This window comes from Aureobasidium subglaciale (assembly GCF_000721755.1).
Source record: "Aureobasidium subglaciale EXF-2481 unplaced genomic scaffold scaffold_0, whole genome shotgun sequence".
Taxonomy (NCBI): domain Eukaryota; kingdom Fungi; phylum Ascomycota; class Dothideomycetes; order Dothideales; family Saccotheciaceae; genus Aureobasidium; species Aureobasidium subglaciale.
The window spans coordinates 954,885-974,947 of NW_013566995.1; the positions used below are offsets into that span (position 1 = coordinate 954,885).

The window sequence follows — 20,063 nt, forward strand, 5'->3', positions numbered from 1 at the left end:
GTTTCCAACAGTGCTTTCAAGCGTGTGGGCACAAGAAAGCGTCTGTAATCGTGTAGCGAGAGAGTCTGTTCTGCCAAGGCCACAAGCAGTGTAGAGCTCTCTCTAGCCAGGTCAGCTTGCTTGCGCATACACTTTAGGCCCACGACAGAGTTGTAGTACCCCATGGCCGAAGGAGTCGTCGGATAGCCGATTTTGATTTTGTGTTTGCCGACCTCTTCCACGAACACGTGGACGCCCACATTGAAGGCCTAAGCCTTCCAGTTGCTTAGTGTGTATGAAGAAAGAAAAGAAAGAAGGAGAGGGGATTCGAAGCTGGAAGATGTTTTTATACCCTCAAGCCATGTGGGAGCTGCTGACTACACATCCGACCGCCTTCACCAATCGGCCGGTTCGTCCTTGATAATGACAATCTCTTGCTCTTCGCCGTCTTCGGTCTTGACAATGACATCGCCGTATCTTTTTCCTCGTCCGGGTCCAATCTCATTGGCGAAAACCACTGTTTCTATTCCGGCAGGAGTTCTTTCATCCTCAGGACCCCAAGGCAGCGCATCAATATCAATCTCCCTGTTCAACAATGACTTGAGAATAACTTCCGCACCTGCTTTACTCATGACAGAATTCATCTCTTTGCATTGTTCGGAGCAACAACACTCGAGACATCCTTCGTCGCAGTGACATGCGCCAACTCTCTCGCAGGCCTGAACGAGTAAGCGATCGATAAACTCGAAAGCTTTGGTACTGATGCCAGAGCCAGCAGCACCGCCTTTCGCATCGTAAAAGGTCAGACGTGCCGGTCGCTTGCGGCTCGTTTCTTTTGCTGCAAACTCTTTGATCGCATTTTTGCATTCAGTCTTGACATCGCCGGGCATGCTGATGACAAAGTTGGGCATGAGCGACAGCAAAGCGTGTTCGGCTGCGTGGATCGCTCCTGCCATATTCAACCGCCTCGACTCAAGGATTGACAGCGCGCGGCGTGGCACATCGAGCCACATGCCTTTGCTAAAGATCGTGATGGGTGGGTTGTCAACCTCCACCGCATCAAGAATGCGACGTTTCGCGTCCACCTTGAAGAAGCCAAAGACCACTTGTGTAATCCTGATAGTTCCGTAGTATGCTCGCGAGAGAGATTTTGAAATCTTGCGTATCGCTTCTGTTTCGATGGGGTCGATATCTGTAAAGTCACGCTGTTGTGTCGTCCACTCAACTCGTACAAACTCTACTCGTGCCATCATTCTATCTGTCGACATCTCCTTGACCAAGTATTTGTTACCTTGATGCAAGTAAATGCCTCCCTCGTAGATTGTGAAGAATGCGCGAGAGGCCTCAAGCTCTTCAAGCACGACATTGCGCCCATGTGTGATGTCGACAATAGCAAAGTGGTCTTCCTCAGTATCGCGGATTGCTACAAAAGTTGAAGGACGAGGAAGGAAACGATCAGCTGTGTGGAAGAATCCAAGATCGTCCTTTCTCATCCTGTTTTCTGCAATGTCCGTCAAGAGTTTGCCAAAGTAGATTTCGTCCTCCTTTGGCTGGATTGGCATCTCATTAGCCGCACACTGTGCATGTCCCTCAAGTACGAGCATGTTCTCCAGATCGACCTGCAACTGGCAATTGGGCTTGGTGAAGATCTCATCCGGGTTCTGCATGTAATGTTGATCAGTCGGGAAGGCATCTCCGACAAGTATAGAGATCGAGTCTTTGTTCCTGCGACCAGCTCTGCCACTTTGTTGACGAAGATTGGCGATAGTGTACGGGAAACCGCAGGTCATGACAGCATCAAGTGAACCGATATCAATCCCTAACTCCAGCGCGCTGGTTGCCACGATACCAACGAGCTTACCGTCAAACATCTCCTTCTCGATCTTTCGTCGATCTTGAGGAGCATAACCACCTCGGTAGGACATGACTCTCGCCATGACCTCCTGTTTATCCAAGAAGGCCAACTCGTTCTTGACAGCTCCGATCAAAGCCTCACACTGCTTCCTCACTCTGCAGAAAGCAATGACACGTACACCCCGTAAGATGAGTTGGCAGAACAACTTTGCCGCTTCAGCCATAGCATCACCTCTTCCAGATGTCGGATCTGCTGGATCCTTGAATGGCGTGTTCCAACACAAGAACTCTTTTCTACCAGAAGGCGAACCGTCAAAGTCTGTGAGTCTGACCTGTTCTACACCAAAGATGGTCTTCATGTGCTCTTCTGGGTTTGCAACAGTTGCAGAACAGGAAATGAACTTGATATGCCGATTTCCAACAGCAGCACATATTCTACGCAGACGTCGCATGATCAAGGCTACATGAGCTCCGAACAGACCATTGTAAACGTGAAGTTCATCGACAACCACGAAGCGCAGGTTCTGCAAAAATGTCCTCCAAGCTTCCTCTTGTGGCAGGATGGTAATATGCAACATATCTGGATTCGTGAAGATGATGCTGCCTTCGTCTCGGATGAGGTTACGATCGCACATTTGTGTGTCGCCATCGAAAGTCTCGACTATCAGATCTTGTAGTCCATCCATGTATTGTAACAGATCTTTTAGACTGCGCCGTTGATCCTGCGCCAAAGCCTTTGTAGGGAAGATGTACATGGCTCTGGCCTGCTTGTTCTTTTCCAGCTCGTGTAGCACGGGTATCTGGTATATCAAGGACTTTCCAGAACTTGTCGACGTTGACACAATGACATTGTGACCTTCGTATAAATTGTTGATGGCCTCTGCTTGATGTGAGTATAGTTGTGTGATACCACGAGTATTGTAAAGCGCGTTGACAAGAGTTTGTGACAACTGGAAGTTCAGATCACCATATATGGCTGGCTGAGGATCGAAGACACGGTGACCATCTGGCACTATCTGGCCAGTATACCACTCCAGAGTCTTGATCTCGGAGACTATTTCGGGAATAGTCTTGCGCTCATCAGGTATCGATCTTGGTAGTAGCGCTCTGTGCTTCTCCGGAGTGGGCGTGTTTCCTCTGCTCTCAGAAGGCGCGGGTATGTTCAAATTATGTTCAATATCCAGCTTCTCGACAGGGTTCACACCCTCTGCGTCACATTCATTCAGCCAGGCATTGACTGCAGAGGTAAACTTGCTGTTTCTCTTCTCGATCAAGTTCATCATCTGCTTTTGACTGTAGACGGGCATCTTGAGATCTTCATCTTTCAACTTCCGCGTCGCTTTCGTAGGCTCTCCAGTCTTGCTGTGCTGTACCTGACGCTTCAAATCTCCATCAACATATTCAAAGAGCAGTACTTCTTTGTTTCCCTTCTCTTGCTTGTCTTCGGTTGGCTCTGATGCCATGTAACCTTCGAATCGTTTGTTCTTCGAGTTCTCCTGCTCGCCCATGAGATTGACTTGCAGCAGATCCTCGTCGATGTAGGCGAAGTTGATGGACCGTGGTATGAGAGCCTTAATCTTGGCGACATCTTGTACGGACAACTCGCGGCCAATGTGAGATTCTACAGTCGTTCTTATTGTCTCGAAGGTGGTAGCCAGGTGCTTGCGCGTGCAGCAGAAGGTATAGACTAGGTTGAGGGCTCGGTGAACTTGACCCAACTTTGTAAATTCCTCGGGCCATGGTATCGTAGTCTCTACCATTGAGGATCCTTTTCTAGACAGGCTGGGCGCCGTGCTTTTGCCCTTTGGTGTCCGTCGCGGTTTCTTGCCTCCATCTTGTGTTTTGGTCGGTACTGTTGTGGTGCTCGCAATCGAGTCTTGAGTGCCTGCAGGCTCGGCCTCTACTTGCACTTCTTCATCCTGGCTCTTTCTCTTCCTCTTCCGAACCACTTTATTCGACACGGTTGCGGCTTGCAATTTGGGCATTGTTGATGCGGTTGGACGCGAAACCCGATGACGTAGCCGAGATCTTTCGGCGAAATATGTGCTAAACGTAGGATATCAATTTCAGTAGGACTGGCTATGCCAGGCTGATTCAGCTATTCCTGGCCATGCGTATAAGGATCATCGGGTCGAAGTGGCGGAGTTGTAAAACATGTGGATAACAAGGAAGTAGGCACAAAGACGAGCGAGGGTAGGAGGTAGAATCCATGACGCCGCCGCAACTGTTCTTAGTCAAGGAGTACTCGAGAATGGCAACTGCAATTAAGAAAAAAAAAGACGATTCACAGACAGACGACGACAGGCGTGAGAATTACTATTCTTTGAATCTTGATCTCGATTTTGATTTTGGACTTGATTTTCTATGCTCAGGTCATGGCCTTTGTACTCGCTCTTAAGACAGAATCCGCCCATCCAACTTCTGTACCAACGTTGCTGGCTGCTGCATCAATGCGGAGCATGCCGTGGACTTTACGTATTGATTTGACCACTGCTGTTGAGGATCGTCTTTTACATCTGCTTCTGCAAATCTGCAATGTGATCCCAGAGCTCGATAGCGAATTGTGGTCTCAGCTGTTTGACCACGTTAGTATAAGAATCATATAGCAGTAGCCGGACAGAGTACTCGTACCTTTATCTGAAGGAACTCTAGCTCCGGCTTGTTGTCCAAGGAGCCCATGAAACTCATGAAACTGCCTGTAGGCTTGTTGCCTTGCACATCACCAAACTTGAGACTCTTGTGTATGGGCGTGTTGAGGATGACGCGGTGTGAGCCGTCTGCACGCATGACAAGTCTGGCTTTCAACGTCGAGTCCTCGTCTTCGGGCTTGGGCTCGGTCACATTGAGGCGAAGAACACCCAGTCCGCGCTCCTTCCATTCCTTCTTTTCCACAAAATTATACAGCTTGGCGCGGCACGTATATTCGGTAGTCTCGTCTTCTTCACCAGTCTCGACTGTCCGTTGTTAGCAACTGGCAATGACAGCTGTGCGAAAAAGATGATTCTTACTGTCTTGTGCATAGAAGCGAGTGTCCTTCTTATCCTCGTCGACGATGAGCTTCGGGCTCTTAACTCCAGCGTCGCTGTCATCCTCGTCTCCAGACTGGTTCTCCTCGTCGTCAGGGGCGCCAAATGCCGTGATCGCTGTCTTTGTGCTTGATCCAATGATACCAGGAGTACCGCTGCTGGCAAAGCTGGTCAATCTTGCTCCACTGAGACTTCCAAAACCGCCGCTTGAGCCGAAACCCCCACTGGATCCATTACCAAGCTTGCCAAAGCCTGAAGCCCCGGACCCAAAGCCTGAAGATCCAGCAGCAGCGAAAGGCGATGCTCCAGATGAAAGACCGCCAAAAGCACTTGTTTTCAGTGCTGGCTTTGCGCCATCCTCGCCAGGTGCAGGGGTGCTACCTGGGCTAGCAAAACTTGATAGAGTTTTAGTCTGGCCTAGTGCGCCGAATGCCGATGTGGAAGAACCAGCGAGTGCACCGAAAGCGGAAGAGGCGAACGCACTAGTAGCAGCTTGAGATTGTTCCGTGGGAGACTTCATGGTGGCCAGAGAAGCAAATGGCGAGGATGCAGAAGTGTTTGCAAATCCGCTCCCTGCCGGGATTTTGATGCTGGGCTGTGTCTCTTGTGTTTCCTCTTTACCAGTCTTTTCCTCAGATTCGATGGTCACCTTGGCGTCTGATGGTGTTGCTGAGGTAGCGTCGGTGCTGCTCTTGTCATCAACTCTGCTGCGCTTCGTCTTCGGACTTTCGTCAGACTTGGTAGGGGCGTCGGAAACGGTCGCAGAGGTAGTCGAGATGGCCAGCTCAGAAGCTTTGGGTGCGTCTACAGGAGCTGGTTCGTCGTCTCTCTCAAGTTCACTAGACTTGCGCTTGGCTGATTGTTCAACGACCTTTTCCTCGGGCGAGTTTTCCCTTGATCTCTTGTTCTTGCGAGCCTGTCTGCTCTTATGTGCGGGTTCTTCCTCTACGCTCTCGACGTCTTCGTGACTCCGCTTTCGCTGCAATTTGGCACGCGCCTTTTCAGGCTCGGGCTCTGCGGTTGCGGTCGCATCGGCTGGCGGCTTTGCGCTTTTGATGGAAGCATTTCTCAGTCTTTCTCTAAGAGGTCTCTCGCCCCCCTCGGTGTCGGAGTTGTGTAATTCCTTTGGCGGCGTGGAGGACATTTTGGTGGTGGTGGTGGTGGTGGCTATGCTGGTGGGGGAAGATGAGTGAGAATGGACGGCCGAGGTCGCGAGCGCAAGGAGCTGCCGGCCGGAGCAGGTTCGAAAGCAGCTTGCGCGTTTGAAGGTGGTGGAAGCGACGTAGCAAAGGAGTTTGCAAAAGCAGTCTGGACTGAGCAGGTTCAGCAAGCGGTCGACGCGGGCTCGATCGGATGGAGCAGCTCAATGCACTCTCGGTGTCGGTGGGTCTGCGTGTCTTGTCCGAGGACCGAATTGAGAATCGCCAGAGACACAATTGTGCGCGTGGAAATGATGCTGAATAGTAGCGAAACTCGTGTATAATCGTCTCTAATGCCAATGTATAGCAAGACGGTAAGGCTTACAATGCTTGTGCCGCCGTATGTCTTCACGTTCGACGGTCGCGCATCTCAAGCTAGGCCGAAAACAGCCATCATTGTCTTTCTCATTGTCTTTCTCATTGTCTTTCTCTTGCCTCGTTCTCAATCCTTTAAAGACAACTTCCTACTCTAGTATCTTATCAACAAAGAGCTGAATCACATTCAGCCTACCGCGTCTCGATTCGTGATGTTGGAGTACATGGTTGAAGAATTGGCTACGTAGCGATTGCTTCTGCCCGTCTGCTATCCAGACATCTAGCCTTAACTGATGAAACACAAGCATCCCAAGCCAACGTAGAAGACGAGGAGAGGAAAGACTGCAATACCCACACGATTCTTGACGACACCAGAGCCACCAAGGATACTAACACCTGCTGCCAGTGACCATGCGACCAGCACAATGTACACGGGAATTCTGGCAATCATAGGAAGACCAAATGCACTAAGCAGGGATGCGATGACGAGTGGGAATAGTGTGTATCCGATGACACACACTGACTGGAAAAACGAGCTGTCACATATGTTAGCAAGGAAGAGATTCCGGCTCAGAAATATCGTCTTACATGCTGCCTCCTAGAAGCTTGATCTGAAGTGTAACGATAGCCTCTCCGATCCAGACGGTAGCGAAGACTCCAGAGAAGACGGCCGACTTCTGTTTGTCCTGTGCGCCGCGAGAGAGGAGGAAGCTGAGGAGTAAGCAGAAGACAAGAGGACCCCTATGCAAGTGTTAGCTCTTAGACGGCATGTCGGATTCCCAGGACCACGCGTACCAGAGGTCCCAATCCCTCAAACCTTCGCTCATACCACTCTGCAGAACAGTGTCGGCATCTGGCCATCTGCCAACCAGTCCGTTCATGCCACCACCGCTCAGACCTTCACCTTCAGCCCTCTCCGCACCACCCATGCCACCACCACGTTGCAGCATACCACCCAAGAGGTACTTTGGGTATAGCACTTGACGCATCTTTTCCCAGACAGCGAGCAAGTCTCGCGATAGTGTTTCCCAAACGCTCTCATCGATGGTGTTCTGAGGTGCTCTGCGATCCTCGCCGCCGATTGTGTTGTTCAAGTATGATTGGGTGTTTTGAGCGCGAGCTGACGGTTGTTGAATGTTGCCAGTCAATGGTGCTCTATCGGAAGTCGAGGCGAGAGGATCTTCCAGGTCCATAGCAGCTTCTTGGGGTTAGCATGAGCGTCTATTCCGTATTTGCGAACGATCAAATACCGTCATCTGGGTCGATAAGATCGTCCTCAAGGGGGTCTTGATCGTAGTGCTCATAGGGGTTCGCCGAAGTCGTTGCGCTGGGCATCATGGCGGCCATTCTGTGTTCGATTATGCGTGCGATGCTCAAGGTCGAGTAGTAGTAGTAATCGACGGGAATGTCAGTCGGCGGAAGCCTTGCGCAAATGTTTAGTCCCCTGGATTGGGAAGCTGCCAGCTCTCAGCACCGGACACGGACACGGACACGAACGCGTGTAAGCGCCGATCTTCCGGTGGTGTCATTCACATGCAAATGTTGCTTTAACAATGGGACAGTGCAATGCAATCATGAACGTCTGACTGACCATGACCTGTGGTATTGCTACACGGTATTGGCCATCAGCGCGCCTATTCCACCGTCTGTCATGTTTCACATCTGGGTATACTCATGAATGATATCGCTCGTCATAGCTGCCGAGTTCAGCTCCAACGAGAGGCTAATCCGGCTGAATCGAAAGCCAACATGTTCATGCTCTCTATGAGTAGCCCTTGTCCATCTTCCACCACGCTCCCGGACATGATGCTTGTCATTGCTTCAGCTGCTCGAGGCAGAGTCTGTTATGGCACTGACCCATAGTTCGCTTGCTGGAGAAATTGGGCCCCGCAATCACTTTGCGGAGGATTTGAATGACGGAAGACGCGGGTAAATGCAAGGTGGGCTGGCTCCAAGGCCCTGTTGTTAGGGTTGTCTGTGAGGAAAGTTAACTTCAATTGATTTTCTCTCGGATCTCTTTCGTCTTCTTTCCTTCTTGTTTCTCGAACACACCTCCTACTCAGCACACCATGCCTGACGCGATTCTGGACGACATCTCTCACAGACGCTTCAACCCACTGAGGGGAAGCTGGATTCTGGTCTCACCCCACCGTACCAAGAGACCATGGCAGTGAGAGGCAGCTTTTCATACACACAGGTGGCTCAATACTTACAAGAAGCTAGAGGACAGCAAGAAGGTGCTTCCAAGACTACGCTGCCTGACTATGATCCTGCCGTACGCATCGCTCCATACACGTGCTCCACCTTCAGCCACTGAAAGCAAGATAATAGTGCTACCTCTGCCCTGGAAACAAGCGTGCTGCTGGGGATTCCAATCCAAAATACGAGAGCACCTATGTCTTCGTCAACGACTACAGTGCTGTCAAGGAAGAGCAAGCCGAGTATGAGCAGCCAGCCAACGATGGCAGTAAGCTTTAGCACAAACTTCCACTAAGACTTGATACTGACTCCAAGAAGGTCTTGCCAACACTCTGTTGCGGGCAGAGTCGGTGACCGGCAAATGCTATGTCATTACCTTCGCACCCACTCACAACCTGACACTCGCAGACCTTCAGCCTTCTCAGATTCTCCCTGTCATCAACACCTGGACTCAGATCTACACCACTCACTTGTCACCCAAGTCAATCCTTGCCGAAGTTGCGAAACCAACCACTCTTGCTCCCCACGGCCAAGACCTTGCTGCACCGAACGCTCAGTACCGCTACATGCAGATCTTCGAGAACAAGGGTGCTGCAATGGGGTGCTCCAATCCGCACCCCCACGGTCAAGTCTGGTGCACCACCGGTACACCAGAAGAGCCCGCGCTCGAACTGGAAAGCCTACAAAAGTATCGCAAGGAGCACGGTGGATCACACATGCTGGTTGATTATGCCAACCTTGAGTCTGAAAAGAAGGAGAGAGTCGTGTTCGAGAACGATTCATTTATTGCTGTATGCCCCTGGTGGGCTACATGGCCGTTCGAGATAATGATTATCGCCCGCACCCACAAGCGCGCCTTGGTCGACTTCAACGACAAAGATAGAGGAGACTTGGCCGAAGCCATGGCAGAAGTCACAAGGCGTTACGACAACCTGTTCGAGACCCAATTCCCTTACAGTAAGTCAAAGAGAGCATCCATGATTTCCATAGAAGCTAACATAAAATAAGGCATGGGTCTTCATCAAGCACCTCTTGAAGGCACTCCCGAGGAGATCGAGGCCAGCCACTTCCACATGCACTTCTATCCTCCCCTCCTGCGCAGCGCGACTGTACGAAAGTTCCTGGTTGGATACGAGATGATGGCAGAGCCTCAACGTGACATCACTCCTGAGCAGGCCGCAGCAAGGCTTAGAAACTGCGGCGGAGAGCTTTACCGTAACAAGCTGAACTGATTGTAATATACCCAATGCTTGGATGAGGTTGGAAACTCTATAGAAAACAAAGCGCTCTTGATCATCGTTGCATTCGTTACCTCTCCTCCACTGCTGCACTCCATACCTCTTTTGTCCACGACTTGCGTCGTCGATGTTTGCTTCATGCCTTGACATAATAGTTCCACTGGGAGTACATCCAGATCATAGAGGTGGTCGCGACAATGGCAGGTCCGGCGAGACCCTTTCCCCATCTGGTGGAACCAAATACCAGCCACTCTGACATGAAATGCGCGAATGCGACAATATATGTCCAAAACGCCAGCTCGTACATGGGCTTAGAGTTGATGTTGTACGCAGCGTAGAGACGAACGATAGCAGTGATGGCGGTCCAGGTACCGAAGGTGCGAGCCGAGAGGGGTGTGACGGGCGACGGGTTGGGAACGGTGCTAGCAGGCACGCCAGCTGGTACAGATCTGGTGCCGCAGTAGACCTTCTGTGTTGGACCGAGCGACAAGTAGGCTTGAATGCTGTTACCGAGCGATACTATGGAGATCTGCTCCTGGTTAGGAGGATGGCTGGCTGACGAAATGTGGTATACGGACGAAGAAGATCCATTTCGGCAATAGACCGTCAGCTGGAGGTAGATATTCAAGTAGCGAGTTCATATCAAGGTAATTTATCTGCGCAGACAGAATTTGACAGCAAGAAGTTGTTCGGGCAAGTTGTAAGCAATCAACAATTCTAGAGCTTGAAATTGGATCCCTCAGACCCTGGCTGCCGAGACGCCCGAGCCAGAGGTCGAAGCGCCAAACCGATTTCTGAGCCCGACCAGACAGCTTTCTATACCGATAACATCAATACAGTTCAGGCTCAAAAATGGTTGTACATATCGAGGATCCCTGGAAGGAGTCGGTCACCGCTCTATTCGCGGGCATTGGCCTTCTCTACATCTCTCTGAAGATTTTCAGCTTCTGGAGATTGATTGCCAGTCTGTTCATCTTGCCTGGTACTTCTGTATGTATGCAATATCGCTGCAGGATGAATCATCTCTGACAATTGCAGCTCTCCAAATTCGGTCGTAAAGGAAGCTGGGCTGTTGTGACCGGCGCCTCCGATGGTATTGGTAAGGAGTATGCCTTACAGCTCGCAGCCAAAGGCTTCAACATCGTTCTGGTATCTCGTACACAGTCGAAGCTTGAGACTTTGGCCTCCGAGATCCAATCCAAGTACACATCTGTTCAGACCAAGACTCTCGCTATGGATTTCTCTCAGAACCTGGACTCTGATTTTTCAGCTCTGAAGGCCCTGGTATCTGACCTTGAAGTTTCTATCCTGATCAACAATGTCGGTCTCAGTCACGAGATGCCTGTTCCCTTCATCCAGACTCCTGAGAAGGAACTCAAGGACATCATCACCGTCAACTGTGTGGGTACCCTCCGCGTTACCCAGATCGTTGCACCCGGCATGGTGCAGCGCCGTCGTGGTCTCATCCTCACCATGGCCTCCTTCGGCGGTATACTCCCTACTCCCCTCTTGGCCACGTACTCCGGTAGCAAAGCTTTCCTTCAGCAATGGAGCAGTGCCCTGGGCGCTGAACTCAAGCCTCACGGAGTTCACGTTCAGCTTGTACAATCTTACCTGGTCACTTCAGCCATGTCCAAGATCAAGCGCGCCAGTGCCACGATCCCCAACCCTAAGCAATTCGTGAGAGCCGCCTTGGGCAAGATTGGTCGCTCCGGCGGTGCTCAAGGTATTGCGTATACCAGCACTCCTTACTGGAGCCACGGCATTATGCACTGGGCTCTTGGCGCTTACACTGGTACCATGAACTCGATTGTCCTCGACCAAAACAAGACTATGCACGAGAGTATCCGTAAGCGTGCCCTCAGAAAATTGGAGAGAGACGGCAAGAAGGGTCAGTAGACGGACAGCATATGTGTATATCACGCACCCTCCAATCAAGGCTTGCTTCAAGACCTGCAACACCTTGACTTGTCAACAGGACAAAGATCACCAAGCAGAAGCTTTGCATGAATAAATAAATAAATAATCACAGCGTAAATCTAGAATGATTCGCCGCTTACTGCACTGCACTTCCCTGCATTGGATAGGTAGCGATACACCTCAGGTACCATAAGGAACAGAGGCGGCTCGGAGTAAGATGCCGTTCTCTGCAGTCAAAGTGAAATACCATGTTCGCCACGTTTCAGGTCTGATTGTGGTCTCAGTACAGCGTCCAGACTCATAGCACGATGGTAAGGCCATCATGAGCATGGGGATGTGTGCATTGTCATGCCTTGACTCAAAAATGACAGTTCTCTGTCAAAACGATCGGCTGGAGTTTCTGGGTTCACGGCTAAGTACGTCACCCACGCGTTTGCTCTCGTTCCCTGGCACGAGCTTTCCCCACCCTCGGCGATCTTCGCGCGGTTTGCAACGGGCAGCAGCCTCCTCACCTTCCTGCTCACTCTGTTTCCTGTCTGCACCTTGGAAGAACAACAGCAGAGAAGCAACAACCTCTTTCAGATTCTAACTCAAAATTTCCAGCATGACTGAAAACAACACCTCCGAGGGAGTCGCACAGACTCTCCAGACAGCGCACGAACGCGTTCATTCAGGTTAGTCTCGTGATGGCTCATGGCTCATGGCTCATGGCACAGCAGCACAAGATCTAACAGACACAGTTAATCCCTTCATGGACCGCGAGTCGTACCCAACTGGAAGCCTCAGAAGCTACAAGATCCTGACGGCCGTCTCATGGCTCCTGCTTGTCGTCACCAGCATCTACTACACCTTCAATGCGCCCACCGAGGGCAAGCACCACAGAGGCACCATCTGGCACCAGAACTCGCACCACCACACTCCCTTTGCCCTCAACTCAATCATCACCTCTATCTACATGATTGTGCTGTTCATCCTCCAGATCGGCTACTGCTGGCACTTGTACTCGGAGAATGAGGTCTACGTCAAGGCTGCCGCCGATGTTGGCTCGCACTTCATCTTCAACAACTTGCTGTGGTTCGGCTTCATCCACCTCTGGTGCCGCAGCCACTTCTGGCTTGCTGAGATGCTCATCATCATCAACTTCTTCAACCTCTCTGCCCTTTACTTCAAGCATTCGAGGACTCCTAGATTCATCCACATCCCTGTTGTTTCCGGTCCTCTGGCCCTCAACTATGTCCTGCTCTTCACCGTCGGTGCTGCAGCTGTCAACGCTCACTCTCTTCCCGCCAGAATCTTGGCCAACATCATGATCTGGTCCATCATGGGCTACGGCTTCTTCTTCCTGGTCGCATACAAGGATTACACCATGGGTTTCAACCTGAGCGTTCTCAGCGCATGTAAGTCAAGTCTGTCGGGTCCATTTCATGCAATGCCTCTAATTCGGTGTCTAGCTCTCGGTGTCGCTCAGTTCCTGACCCACGTCATCGCTTTCCAGTGGATCTTCGCCTTCGCTATCATGGGTGTTCTGTTCGTCCTTTCCGTCCTGGTTGGCTTCCCCGGTCTCATTGGTCAAGACCCCTTCAAGCGCGGTGCTGTTGTCGACGAGGACAGAGAGAGACAGCCTCTGCTTCAGGAAGAGTAAATCTTTTCGAAACTCGGCTTGCATTCATGCTTGTTTGGAGCAACGGGACAGACAAGAGACGAATGTTGTATATCGATTGGACATGGCTGACTCTCTTCTCTCGCAATCATGTCAGACGTTGGTTGATGCTACATAGAAAAATCATTGAACTCATTGGTCGCTCACAATTTCGCTCACAATTTCGCCCTGCCAGCAGGTCGTACGACAGCATAAGCAGCCCTCAGAAAAACATTGAGCATCGCTCCACCTCAAGAGATCACGCCAACATTCGAGTCATTGCTGCCAGGCAATCTGAACGCCCTTGACCCCTGCCGGCAGGACAACAGCTCCCATGTAACCACCCTTTCCCTGCTCCTTGAGCATGACTCCTCTTGTCGTATCGTCATCTTCTGAAGCATCTGACCGCCGGCGTATATCGGTTCCGCATAACGAATTCCCCTTTCTTTGTGCCGATCGTTCGGGCGTAAAGGCTTCAACAATGTGTTCCGAGCCGTCGTCGTCATCGTTCAGAAGAGTGCCCTTCTGCTCCAGCAGTTCGAGACATCTAGAGCATATCGAGGAGAGCAAGGGGACAGTTCTTTCGTATCCGCGTTGACAGGCGCCTCGTTCATTTGGTAGTAGGCGTGAAGGGTTCCTAGGGCAGAACTCGTGAATCGGCATGCTCGCGTGTCCACACCGATGAATTGATGTTTCGATGCGACACATGGCTGTTTTATCGAGACGCTATTCGATCATGTATATGAGTGTTAAAAATGGAAGACGGGTTGCTTTTTTCTCTCTCTCTCTCTCTATCTCTCTCTCTCTCTCGCAAAGAGTCAGCAGTAACATCAGACAGGGTTAAATACCCTCTTGAGCCAGAGATCATCTTCACGGTTCCTCGGCCCGTAGTCAACAGCATTGTGCTACAAAAGGTCACCTGCATTGGCATACTATATCGACTTCTCAAGATTGTGCCACGGCTCGTCTCTCTCGGCAGTCGAAGAATCTTGATAGAGATGTTACTTGACGAACAAGATCCGGAGCGAGAACTGCCGATGGTGGTTTGACATGTGGCACCTACACGTCTTATTCCCTGTCGAGATGCTCATCAACACTTGTGGATGGAAGGATGAGGGATCGTGCGTTGGCTTCATTATGCCATTTGGGACTTTGCACATGAGCTTAGTAGCCTAGGTCTTGAGAGCGATTGGCTAATGGTATTCGAGAGAGTCGCGATCCTTGAAGTTGACTTGCCTTTGGTATCTAGCATACTGACTGGTGGTTGGATAGAGGGTTCGATACCAAGAAGAGCGCAGGGAGCCGGTGATTTTATAATTCGCCAAACTGGCTTCCCATTTTCGGTAATTCCGAAAGGTCTCTGGGGCTTGCGACGAATGACTCGAAGTGATTCTGTGTTAACGCCTTGTTCCTGCAAAGGGGTGTTGCCATATGCCTACCCCGCTCTCCAGTAACGAGACCCATGCGGTGGTGTCGCACGAGAGCCAGGGCCTGTCGAGTAGCGCTGATGGTCTCCTCTACCTTGGCTTCTCAATCTATTGTGTGGCAACTGTGAGAGGCGAGTCAGATCTCATATTGACGAGGATGAGGGAGGTGCAGGTGTGATTGAGAAGAGGGTGATCAGATGTAGTGCGGACGCCCTGCCACCAAGTACTAAAGCCCGCGGTTCTCGACAAACACGAATTCGGGCTGTTGTCGCTATGGCTAGTGCATTTTATACTCTCCGTCCAACATCAACTCCGATGCAAAACCTACGCCAACCTAGTGAGGCAGATGGGTCGATTCGTGCAATCATTTGATGGTAGCGATGGTCCATCGCGCCTTCTCTTCATCGACCGCTGTACGAGGCGAGTGACCAGCACGTCCTGGTACATCTAGCACAATAGTGAGCAGGTATCCATGAATCAGCTGTTCAGCTTCTAGTCGCATGCCGTGCCCTGGCATCTCCACAGAGAACAGCTCGTGATCTGGTATCCAAGGCTCACCTGTGGATAATGGTAGGCGCAACATCAAGATGCAATATCCACAGTGGCGGACAGTCTCCGATAGTTTCAAGGGCATCTTCCAACATAACCGATGGCACGGCCTGGATGTAACTAATCTGGGCCGTCTAGACAGGTTCGGTTACTACCCAAGCCAGTTCAAAGCCTTGGAGGGACCCTTGAAGACGCACTACCTTGACCTAGAGCTGAGAACAGGTGAAGGTCTTCTGGTTAAAATACCAGGGTTATCTGGATGTCGCTGGTAGCCCTGGTAAAGATTACATGATCGGCAAGGAAGGATCCAAGCCACATCTCCATGCGGCTGACAGTACAATACCCACGTCCCGGAGCCCTGGAGGGCCAGACTATCTTTCGGAGTTCTTCAACCTTAAAATGACATCGATACCACGCTTGGCTCTGACGCCTCATCGTAGGTTAGTGATGTCGCTGCTTACTCACTCGCTATACGAGGGACCGCAAAGTACATTTCTATGGTTATAAATAGTGCTTCGGGATCCGCAGGTACAACGCTATTCATACCTGCTGAGGCTAGATCACTGTCCACTGTACCCTGGGTCTGGAAAATATCCAGCATGCTCTAAGATGGATCCAATATTGGCTGTGGCAAGCCTTTAGCCTTCATGTATAGTTTCTCCGGAGACATATATTAAAGGTCGCACATTCTTTTTGCTACAGGACCTTAGTGTCGTTCAATTCTCCTTCTAGCTTTCGTTCCTCTCACACAGACCATAATGCATCTCTCTTTGGTGGCGCATCTTCTGACTTTCGTCACCCTGAACCTCAATGCACATGTTCAAGCATGGCCGGCGATGGCGCAAACTGGAGCGGCGTTATCCCGCCGTCTAGCTCAAGCAGCAGACACCAACGTTGATACCAACGTTGACAATGATATCGCAAGGGTCGGCCTAGGCGATGTCAAGAATGGCGGTACCACTCCTGTTGGCACAAGTGTATACAACATCCTCATGGGGACGGAGCCTGGTGATTCAGCTGTGGCTGGTTACAAGCCACCTGGTATCGTCGGAACCAAGGCATGCAAGGCTGACACATGCTGCGTGTGGTGGTGGATATCACAGGCCATGACCCTCGCCTTCACTGGACCCACCGGCCGTTGCAACAGTTTCGCTCGCGCAGCCATTCGTCTGGGTTTCCACGATGCAGGATCATGGTCAAGTTCTCTTGCAGCCAATGGTCAAGACTTTGGAGGTGCAGATGGAAGCATTATCCTTTCGGGTTCGGAGATCAACAGAGGAGGTTCGTGTTTAACCATCCAGACAAGCCTCTACAAGCACTAACATTGAGTCTGACAGACAATAACGGCCTGCAAGCCATCGCAAATCAAGCTCTTCTCTGGTCTAAAGTATTCAATGTCGGTGTTGCCGACATCATCCAGTTCGCAGCTGTGCATGCAGTAGTCACATGTCCCCTAGGACCTCGCACACGAGTGTTTGTTGGCCGCAAGGATAGCAAGCAAGCCGCGCCCGAGAACTTGATGCCTTCTGCTTCGATGAGCGCAGACCAGATCATTAGCCTTTTCGAAGACAAGACCATCCAGCCCCATGATCTTGCGGCTCTCCTCGGTGCACACAGTACCAGCCAGCAGTTTGTGACGGACAAAACAAAAGCTGGCTTCAGTCAAGATTCAACACCTGGAGTCTGGGATGTGAACTTCTACAACGAGACTATACAACCGGGCACGAATAGTAAAGTTTTCAAGTTCCAGAGCGACCTTGTGACTGCAAATGATTCGAGAGTAAGCGACGAGTGGCATGCTTTCATCGGAGACCAAAGCCATTGGAATGGAGTAAGTTTCTTGGTCATCACAGTATTGAAATCAAGTACTGACGATATTCCCAGGACTTTGCTTCTGCTTATGTCAGACTGAGCATGCTTGGTGTCAACAATATCAACAACCTGACAGAATGCACAAAAGTATTGCCCGCTGAAAAGAAGACGTTTGCAGGGGCATCGACACCAGGCCTTCTCGGTAAATTACGATGACAGTTTCGTCGCATCTCCCACCATTTATTGCGATACCCAAAATAAAGCTAGACACCCGGTTACTTAATCAACAACATTCTGAATAAATCCTCCTACATTGTCCACAATCCTTTGCACTGGGTGTTGACATGCAAATTTGTCGAATGCGATTATCTTTGCCCTGGTTCTAATCCAATGACGCTCTCAAAAAATACGACTTGAATGTGGTTTCCTATGCCCTGCGGGTGCTCCACGGATGACTGGTGGCACAGTTCTAGATCTGGCTATGAACAAAATAGGACGAGTACAAGGGTATGCTGCAGGTCAGCATCCAGATCAAGGTGAGTTGGCCGCCACTGGCCACTCACGAGCGATGCCTGTGGTCAGCAAGTATACTTGTGCCTCGTACAGAACATCTACATGTGACAATACATATCAGCCAAGCCCATGCACAGCTCGAACAAGTTATGGCATGGACCGTATGGGGAAAGAAGTAGATGTCCGAAAGTTTAAAGATGTCAAGGTTCAAACCCCCCGCATCCAAACGTGCACCTTAACGTCCCGAATCCGGCGCCTTGGAGAAAACCTATGTACGCCACATCGGTCTTTCCCTTCCTTTGCAAACAAAGTTCCCGGACATCGGGTCTTTTCGAGCCCTATGCTTCACCATAATCCAGTTTGGAGCTCTACACAGAGGATCGTAGGTCGTCTCCACCAGCTAGCTGTTCCGCGAGTGCACGATCAGCTCCAATACGCGAGAAAATAGACCTTGATTCCCAGTCTAGACTTCATGGAGGATACGCAGTAAGCATTGGTACCTTGGAGCTGGGAAAAGCTTCCCTAGAGACCAGGGTGAATCGACCTCTTGGAGCGCCATCGACCACCTACAGAGATTTGATGCCTGGATACTATCCGAGCTTTACCACAGTGCTTGTATCAGAGTTTGGTAAGAACGAGAAGCGCTTGCGAACCAGCTTGCCCTCTCACCACACGGGACAGACGACCTTTGTGAATAGCCTTGATGTAGCTACCATTTGGCTATACGCAGCATCCGAGAAGGACGCAATCACTGGGAAACCGGTTGTCCTCGCAGCTCGGTCCCTCCGTCGAGTGGCTTGGGACTTGTAGCTACTTCGGAGGTCCAGACAGTATGGTCAGCGAGAGTACTGCATCCGGACATGTGTTGTATCTGGGAAATGCACTTACAACATGCTCAACTGCATATAAGATAAGTTGTCCACGCACCTTGTGTCACTGATCAACAACAACTCAATACACTTCATACTCTCGCTTTCCATCTGCAATCTCTCGTTCGTCACGTCTTGACCAAGAGCAAATCAATATGATCTCAAATCTTGCTTCTTTGCTGCTGGTCAGCAGTCTCGGCTTGGTAGATGCCTTCTCGATGCCAGAGGCAGCCTCATCATTCACCTCTCTACTCGCATCTTCTCTCAACAACGCTATACCTAACACGCTAGCGGCTCGTAAAGCTGGATCGAGCGGATCAGGTGGAGGTGGATCAGGTGGCTGCCCAGCTATCTGGACAACTATCTCTTCTGACCTCACTGCATCTTTCCTTGGATCGGATGGCCAATGTACCGACCTTGCTAGAGCCGCAATCCGATTTGCATTCCATGATGCTGGTGAGTGACTGAAACATTGCAGCGAAAGTTAGACATGTGCTCACCGATCTACTTCAGGACCATACTCATCAAAGACGACTTTCTATGCTCCTGCCGCTGGCGGCGCAGATGGTTCTCTGCTATTGAACCCTGATGAGATTAACAGACCTGAAAACGGCGGTCTCGGCGACTACTACAATTGGTTGACGAACAAGTACAATACGTACAACCAACAAGCCAAAGTTGGTGCTGCGGACCTGATCCAATTTGCCGGCTCACACGCTGTTATCACATGTCCCGGTGGACCGAAGATCAAGACTGTCGTTGGCAGAACGGACAGTTCGACCATCGCACCTGACGGCTTCCTTCCTGCCGGATTTGGTCCCAACTCGTCCCATGACGTCCTATTCCAACTCTTCCTCGACAAAGGCTTCAGCGCCAGAGATCTTGCAGCTTTGATCGGTGCACACTCCACTAGCAAAGCCTTCACTCAACAAGCCAATGGTATCCCTGTAGGCGGTCCACAGGACAGTACTCCTGGAAAGTGGGACATCGACTTCTACGCTCAGACCCTCAAGCAGCAGACTGGTGTCTACCGCTTCCAAGCCGATATCAACCTGTCCAATGCTTCAACCACCGTAGGAAAGGAGTTCAAGGGTTTCGTCGGAAACCAAGGCAAATGGACCAGCTCATTCGCCGATGCCATGCAACGCTTGAGTGTTTTGGGTATTCCTTCTTCGGCTCAAAACAGCTTCATTGATTGCACCAACGCATTACCCAAGGGTACATCGTCCAAGAGGGACATTCGTGCTGCTCCTATCAACAATCGTGCACGATAGCGAGTTCGATCGTCTGCATTGGAGGAGTTGGCGGTTAGCTTTTGTCTGTTTATTACTTCTTGAAAATTCGGTATTTTGCAATTCAACGCAACTGCTATTGCGAGAATTCCACTGTCACCTAACGTCCACTGAATGTATGACGTCTTAAAGTTCTTGACACTGTTCGAAATTCGGGTAACCTCTGCAATAAATTTGGCTGGTAGAATAAGGTAGCATCATCTGGCGATCACCCAAGGCGACCCTGGTCCGG

General features: G+C 50.7%; 10 protein-coding genes across 10 annotated transcripts; 6 read left to right on the plus strand and 4 right to left on the minus strand.

Moving 5' to 3' along the window:
• Nucleotides 1–264: 264 nt before the first annotated feature.
• AUEXF2481DRAFT_34638 (uncharacterized protein) lies at nucleotides 265–3,989 on the minus strand. Its single transcript, XM_013493492.1, has one exon. The coding sequence runs from the start codon at nucleotides 3,816–3,818 to the stop codon at nucleotides 375–377; it is 3,444 nt and encodes a 1,147-aa protein (XP_013348946.1). The 5' UTR covers nucleotides 3,819–3,989; the 3' UTR covers nucleotides 265–374.
• Nucleotides 3,990–4,343: 354 nt separating this feature from the next.
• Nucleotides 4,344–6,003, minus strand: AUEXF2481DRAFT_24767 (uncharacterized protein; the record flags this gene model as incomplete). The annotated part of the gene is made up of 3 exons (XM_013493493.1): nucleotides 4,344–4,406; nucleotides 4,465–4,787; nucleotides 4,842–6,003. The coding sequence occupies 3 exons, from the start codon at nucleotides 6,001–6,003 to the stop codon at nucleotides 4,344–4,346; spliced, it is 1,548 nt and encodes a 515-aa protein (XP_013348947.1).
• A 656-nt stretch (nucleotides 6,004–6,659) lies between these two features.
• Nucleotides 6,660–7,720, minus strand: AUEXF2481DRAFT_374 (uncharacterized protein; the record flags this gene model as incomplete). The annotated part of the gene is made up of 4 exons (XM_013493411.1): nucleotides 6,660–6,909; nucleotides 6,962–7,114; nucleotides 7,169–7,571; nucleotides 7,624–7,720. 4 exons carry the CDS (start codon nucleotides 7,718–7,720, stop codon nucleotides 6,660–6,662), a joined length of 903 nt encoding a protein of 300 aa, XP_013348865.1.
• A 572-nt stretch (nucleotides 7,721–8,292) lies between these two features.
• Nucleotides 8,293–9,938, plus strand: AUEXF2481DRAFT_136347 (uncharacterized protein). The gene is made up of 5 exons (XM_013493495.1): nucleotides 8,293–8,543; nucleotides 8,597–8,648; nucleotides 8,705–8,840; nucleotides 8,891–9,529; nucleotides 9,581–9,938. The coding sequence occupies exons 1-5, from the start codon at nucleotides 8,443–8,445 to the stop codon at nucleotides 9,802–9,804; spliced, it is 1,152 nt and encodes a 383-aa protein (XP_013348949.1). The 5' UTR covers nucleotides 8,293–8,442; the 3' UTR covers nucleotides 9,805–9,938.
• An 8-nt stretch (nucleotides 9,939–9,946) lies between these two features.
• On the minus strand, nucleotides 9,947–10,451 carry AUEXF2481DRAFT_376 (uncharacterized protein; the record flags this gene model as incomplete). The annotated part of the gene is made up of 2 exons (XM_013493414.1): nucleotides 9,947–10,339; nucleotides 10,389–10,451. The coding sequence occupies 2 exons, from the start codon at nucleotides 10,449–10,451 to the stop codon at nucleotides 9,947–9,949; spliced, it is 456 nt and encodes a 151-aa protein (XP_013348868.1).
• A 170-nt stretch (nucleotides 10,452–10,621) lies between these two features.
• On the plus strand, nucleotides 10,622–11,987 carry AUEXF2481DRAFT_103934 (uncharacterized protein). The gene is made up of 2 exons (XM_013493497.1): nucleotides 10,622–10,800; nucleotides 10,849–11,987. Exons 1-2 carry the CDS (start codon nucleotides 10,663–10,665, stop codon nucleotides 11,707–11,709), a joined length of 999 nt encoding a protein of 332 aa, XP_013348951.1. The 5' UTR covers nucleotides 10,622–10,662; the 3' UTR covers nucleotides 11,710–11,987.
• A 347-nt stretch (nucleotides 11,988–12,334) lies between these two features.
• Nucleotides 12,335–13,372, plus strand: AUEXF2481DRAFT_378 (uncharacterized protein; the record flags this gene model as incomplete). Its single annotated transcript, XM_013493416.1, has 3 exons — nucleotides 12,335–12,404; nucleotides 12,471–13,127; nucleotides 13,182–13,372. The coding sequence occupies 3 exons, from the start codon at nucleotides 12,335–12,337 to the stop codon at nucleotides 13,370–13,372; spliced, it is 918 nt and encodes a 305-aa protein (XP_013348870.1).
• A 2,809-nt stretch (nucleotides 13,373–16,181) lies between these two features.
• On the plus strand, nucleotides 16,182–17,373 carry AUEXF2481DRAFT_380 (class II peroxidase; the record flags this gene model as incomplete). The annotated part of the gene is made up of 3 exons (XM_013493419.1): nucleotides 16,182–16,626; nucleotides 16,683–17,176; nucleotides 17,230–17,373. 3 exons carry the CDS (start codon nucleotides 16,182–16,184, stop codon nucleotides 17,371–17,373), a joined length of 1,083 nt encoding a protein of 360 aa, XP_013348873.1.
• Nucleotides 17,374–17,433: 60 nt separating this feature from the next.
• On the plus strand, nucleotides 17,434–18,433 carry AUEXF2481DRAFT_136805 (uncharacterized protein). The gene is made up of 2 exons (XM_013493498.1): nucleotides 17,434–18,298; nucleotides 18,352–18,433. Exon 1 carries the CDS (start codon nucleotides 17,609–17,611, stop codon nucleotides 18,116–18,118), a length of 510 nt encoding a protein of 169 aa, XP_013348952.1. The 5' UTR covers nucleotides 17,434–17,608; the 3' UTR covers nucleotides 18,119–18,298; nucleotides 18,352–18,433.
• AUEXF2481DRAFT_103936 (class II peroxidase) lies at nucleotides 18,309–19,952 on the plus strand. Its single transcript, XM_013493499.1, has 2 exons — nucleotides 18,309–18,995; nucleotides 19,053–19,952. Exons 1-2 carry the CDS (start codon nucleotides 18,695–18,697, stop codon nucleotides 19,811–19,813), a joined length of 1,062 nt encoding a protein of 353 aa, XP_013348953.1. The 5' UTR covers nucleotides 18,309–18,694; the 3' UTR covers nucleotides 19,814–19,952.
• The last annotated feature ends 111 nt before the right edge of the window (nucleotides 19,953–20,063 follow it).